We start from the raw sequence: 5,963 nt of genomic DNA on the forward strand, positions 1-5,963 counted from the left end.
TGGTTAGAACGCGTGCATCTTAACCGATGATTGCGGGTTCAAATCCAGGCAAGCATCACTGAATTTACATGTGCTTAATTTGTGTTTATAATTCAACTCGTGCTCAGCGGTGAAGAAAAATATCGCGAGGAAGCCTGCATGTGTCTAAATTCTGCCACATTTGTATCCACATTGGAGCACTGTAGTGGAATATACTCTAAACCTTCTCCTTAAAGGGAGACGAGGCCTCAGACAGTGGGAAATTTACAGGCTGTTTAATGTTAATGTACCTATATATGTAGTATGTATTACAGGGAGAATAATATTAATTCATTGTGATATATCCACTTATTGTTTTCTATGATCAATATATACCCATTTAGTATTTGCATAATTTACCGCACTGCGTAACGAGTCCTTTGTATGTTCGACCGCAAATAGTTATAAATACATTCGGCTTATAGAATCTGCACACTCTAAATTCAAGAATATTTTAAACATTAATAGAAATCATTCCGTGTCTGATATAGAAACGATTGTAACAATAAAGTTTGCGTACATTTAAAAAATAAAAGTTTACATGCAATTTTCAAGAAATGTACGAAAACATACATACCAAAATTTAGAGAATATTATGAAGCGTTCGGTTACCTCTACTTTTAAAAACAACGCACCTCTTTCTTGCTTCACTGTGGGATATAAATAGCAGCATTTAATACGACACATGCGGGTTTTCTCGCGATGACTAACTGGAAGATTATCAAACTGAATGGGTAAAAACAAATATTTCGTTTATAGCATAGAAAATACTTTAATAAATATGTATAGAATATACCTATATATTGTAGACAATCCATTGTTTTTTTTTATCAATCATATACTGAATATGTTGCTTTAAATGGTTTATTTCATGATAACTGTACATTATAATAAATATTAAAAAACAATATTTAAATTTAATTGAAAAATTACTCAATTTTTTTCATTGACAGGTCTTTTACGTCTTCTTTTCTGACTCAGGGCAATTGACTCCTTCATGAAAATTCCGCAAGTGATTCCAAGGTGAATCCAGTTGATAGCTACGCATCTCCTGAGCAAATTCTACCGGTTCGTATACTATCTTTTTTAATTCATCATCGTATCTAACTTCAATGTAACCTGTTAGGGGAAAATCCTTTCTGAGCGGGTGTCCTTGAAAACCGTAGTCAGTTAAGATTCGTCTCAGATCCGGATGATTTGTGAAAACAATTCCAAACATATCATATATTTCTCTTTCTAGCCAATTGCAGTTACCCCATAAACTGACAGCCGAATGGAGAGGCGTTAGTTCGTCCGTATAAGTTTTAACTCTCACTCGTTCACCGTATCGTAAGCTGAGGAGATTATACACAACTTCGAATCTGTATTCTCTGCACGGCACATCGACCGCAGTCGCCAAAGAGCATTGATTAAAGCAGGCATGTTGGTGATAAGCCATGAATGTCAGAACGGGATGAAAGCCTTCAGGGGCAATCAAAATTTCGAGCTCGTCAGTGTGCTGCATTTGGATCTTTTGTACATATTTCGGCATGCATGCTGCGACATATAACCCGAATTCGTAAAGTCGTTGCCGCTTTAAATTGTCATGTCTCCGTAAGGTATGGCTTTCATATTCGACAGGCTTAAGACGAAAGGGGTTATCTTTCTCGTCAATTTTCACGGTATCTTCTTCGTTACGTAAGCTGTTATGTGTACGAAAATATCGCTTTGAAGTGATCATGAATGTTCTTAACGACTTTGATAATGCGGTATACATTTTGTTTTAAATTCCGTACTGTCCTTGTCGCATTGTAATGTCGCGTCTTTTTATTATTCGTTCGTGCGTTCTAATCATTTGTTACGTCAATCAATGATTGAAATATAAAAACTCCTTGGAATTTAAAAAGTAGAAAATATTTAAAAAAAAATCTATAAACTTTTTCATTTCATTTTAATACGATATTATATTTTTGAGAGTAAATGAGATAAAATGTTCCATATGATTACTTCTTCTTAGAACAGATATCTGCCAGAAGCCCTAGAGTGTTTGGCAATTATTTGCATAGTAATCAATTTATGTACTATCAACGCTGATAATTTTATATTTACAATAATAAAAATCAAATACAGATGATTAAAAATATTTTGTGGGAGACCAAGCGAAAAAATGTGACCGAGGCTTACGCGCTAAAGTCATATTTTCAATATCAAGTAATTCTTCACATATCGATTATCTGTTATATTTTGAACAAAGCATGCCAAAGGTTTACTTTTTTATAAGCCACACAAGAATTTAATTTCGGCGTTTACAGCTACCCGCGTATTACATGACAAAATTCCTCGCTAAAGCTTTCAATAAATTTGTTAATTTTTGTATGAAAGTAAATTGTAAAATATTTGCTTTGATATCAGTAATATGTTAACAATAAAAGTGATACTATTTTTAATAAATTATTCACAAACGTTTTCGTACAAAACGTAACAGTAATCCTTACTAACATACATGTGAAGAATACTTTTAGCAAAGCAGCGTTTCGGTTCTAGAGCTGAATTTGTTGACAGGTAAACAATGGTTGAGCCGACAGGGCCATCGTCAGAACGCTCCATCAGCGCCACGCCACGATAGCCCGAACACGACTCTGTGTAACGCCCCTTGATTGCGAAATTGACCGTTGGCTTTGACGCAGCGCAATAAATAATGACCAAGAAAATTGGTACTTTAATCCTGCAACGAATAGGTATGGCGATTTTATGAAACTCAGAACAGTTAAAGCGCCCGTGTGCTTTATCAGCGCGACAACACGTCAGGATTCAGTAGTGCATATTGATTGCGAAATTGATTTCAATTTGACGCAATGCGAACGCTATAAATAATGACCAAAATAAAATAAAATCGCTACTATAATCCTGAAATTAATTGATATGACGCTTTCATAAAACGGCTATGATGATCCTTTGAATATGCTAAAAAATAACAGTTAAATAATTATTTTTTACAGAATTATGTTTTTGCAATTTATGTCAAGACTAATTAATATAATAAAATGTGTAACATAACATAACATAAAGCGAGTAAAACTGCGAAGCAAACTAATTTGATAATATTATTTACTAAAACCGTAGAACGCGTTGCATCTACTCGTATAAGTTTCATAGACAATGCATTAGTAGATTTCACAGTTAGGTATTAAAAAAGGTATTCTCATCTAATTAGTATACAAGCAAAACCGTTCTCTGCATTGTATTATATACTAAAACTTTCTTCGAAACGTTATGCATTTTCTGTTATAAATTTTGAGTATATCAATGTAGTATCTTTTTTAGTAAGTCACTAAAATTATTAATATAGATAACTCATGTTCATTAATTCCGTATTGTTTAGTGAACTGAACCTTTAACACTCAAAAATGAATCGTTTCTTTGATTTTTTTGTAGTTAAGGTGACAGATGTGCAGGACGCTCACCTGATGGAAAGGCTAAGGATGACTACTACTGCTCATGGCCTTTAACAAATGTGTAGGCTCTTTCCTCGAAGGTTCCCAAATCGTATCGGTTCGGATAAATCGCCAGCGGAAGCCACACAGAGTTCCACAGAGTAGAGGCGCTGGTGGTGCAGATAAAACTTTCATGAATAAATATATTTTTTTATTTAACCGCAATTTCCTAAAGTGTAAATTTTACTCTATCACTATTTTAGATATACCTCACCCACGGAACAGTGGCCTGCCGTTGACATATAACTTATCGATTTTCAAGTGAAAACATTTATAAAAGGTTTTTTATTTAAAAGTTTCAATAGGAGTTTAAATAATGTCAATAATAGCTTCCGAGTATAACAATAGGCTTCCGTCCACCGACAGACAGCATTGTCAACGTTCAATAGAAGTCCTCTCACTGGAAAATGGCTCCTAGAATGATTTGCTTTTGTAAACTTAACGAGTAAGACATTTCCTTTGAATATATTATGTGATTAAGTCATTTTGAAGAAAAGAAAACGATTCCATTGTAATTACGAGGAAATATAAATTGAATGTATTCTAAATTTAAATCTTTGTCCATGGAACTAAGGTTTGCGTGGTAATATGATTAAGATGTCCTCCTGACCGTTTGGGACCAGAGCGGCTATTCTCAAAGGAGAGGCAACTGCGCAGGGCATATTATAAGGCACAAGGGGTTTAAATTTAAAAACGGTAGGCGGATTAAATGAGCCACGTGATGATAAGCGGTCACGTCTACATACATTAGCTGTAAGAAATATTGACCATCCCTTATAGATCAAATGCGCACCTTGGGAACTTAAATGTCATTTCACTTGTATTACATTGATTTACTGACCCTACAAACCGAAAGATTATACAACTAAGCATTACTCCTTACCGTAAAATATGAGATGAATGATTGGTCATATTGCTCACCCTCATAATCTAATCAGACGTATACGTACACGAAATTTATATTTTATTACGTACAATTTATTTTTGAATACTTTAAAATTATCTATTAAAAGTCTTAACACTTTAGACTATTGTATTATATTTAACTTAAATTGCATTTGTTGTTACATTATTGCACCTGGGCCATATATTATAAAAGTTACATACAGTCATACATGCAAATTATAGATACAGTCGGTGTTTTGGACTGCTTCGTATACGATTATATCGCTTGGCTACAAGTCAAACACAAATGCTTAACTATTAAGATACACAATAATAATTCATTATTAGAGGAGAAACTATTCAACAATTTGCGCATTAAAGGTGAGATTTCTTGTTATCTCTTACCCCCTCTATCTCTTACACTAAACTACTCTTAAACTACTCTTAAATAAAATATTTTTTTTTTATTTCTCGCATAAATTACAGTTAATTATGATTTACATTGGAATTATAATATTAGATAATAATGTGCATTAATAATCTAGTTATATAGTATCTAGTTATATAAAATTTAAAATTTAAAAATATAAGATAAAATGTTCCAATTATTTATCATGCAGACATGCAAGAACCCCTCTTATGTGAGGGTGAAGGCCTCCTCCAGACTTTTCCATTTTTCTCGATCTTTGGCAATATCTTTCAGTTTTTACCAGCTATTTTTATTATATCGTTATCCCAACGAGTTATTGGTCTTCCAGTCAGTCACTTCTAGGTCAGTCTAGAAGTCCAACGGTCATCGCTCATACTTGCTACATGGCCTGCCCAGCGCCCAGCGTCTTTTCCCGTATGATATTGTGTGGAATTTTGTATTTTTCTCACACTTGCAATGTTTTATTTTATGTCAATTCATAGGCATGGTTCCCTTCAGTATTTCTCTTAGACTCCAGAACTTTTTCCACGCTCCTGAAATTCGTCGTTCTTCTAATTCATTGTTTTGTTTTCCAAAGGAAATTTGTTTGACTAGGTATATATAACTATCTACGTAATCCAATGGTTTTTGATCGAGATATATGGGGTGCTTTGTACTGTTGGACATAATTTTTGTTTTATTCAAATTAATTTTCAAATCCACTTCGTAGCTCATAGTTTTTAGTGAGTGTATCATTGATTGCATTTCTTTAGCGCTTTCGGATAGTAGAATAATTTCGTCGGCAAATCTTAGATGGCTGATGTATTTACCGTTAATGTTCAGCCCTGTTCTTTCCCAATTCAGTTTTCTGAAGACGCTCTCCAGTACTGCTATAAAAATTCTCGGAGATAGTGGGTCGCCTTGCCTTACGCCTCTCCTTATGGATATCGGTGGTCCTGTCGCCTCAAGTTTAACTCTGCTTGTGCAGTTTTTGTATAAATACTTTACTTTTTAAGGTTAACTTTGAACACTCACTCACAAGTTTTTAAGCTTAACACAAAACTTAACGATTACATAAAATTATAATAATTTTATTTCCATTTTAAATAATGATGTAACTAGTGATATTTAAAATTACTCGAAAGAAAATAATAATACTCACTCACTATCGGGTTCAC

At 33.7% G+C, this 5,963-nt stretch overlaps 1 protein-coding gene across 1 annotated transcript; it reads right to left on the bottom strand.

Annotated features, from left to right (window-relative positions):
* Positions 1-923: 923 nt before the first annotated feature.
* Positions 924-1,801, bottom strand: LOC125065552 (NADH dehydrogenase [ubiquinone] iron-sulfur protein 3, mitochondrial-like). Its single transcript, XM_047673224.1, has one exon. It carries the CDS (start codon positions 1,772-1,774, stop codon positions 977-979), a length of 798 nt encoding a protein of 265 aa, XP_047529180.1. The 5' UTR covers positions 1,775-1,801; the 3' UTR covers positions 924-976.
* Positions 1,802-5,963: the final 4,162 nt, after the last annotated feature.

This window comes from Vanessa atalanta, chromosome 1 (genome assembly GCF_905147765.1).
Source record: "Vanessa atalanta chromosome 1, ilVanAtal1.2, whole genome shotgun sequence".
Taxonomy (NCBI): domain Eukaryota; kingdom Metazoa; phylum Arthropoda; class Insecta; order Lepidoptera; family Nymphalidae; genus Vanessa; species Vanessa atalanta.

Excerpts from the sequence above, each read along its gene's own strand:
- LOC125065552 (XM_047673224.1), bottom strand. The coding sequence starts at position 1,774 with ATGTATACCGCATTATCAAAGTCGTTAAGAACATTCATGATCACTTCA.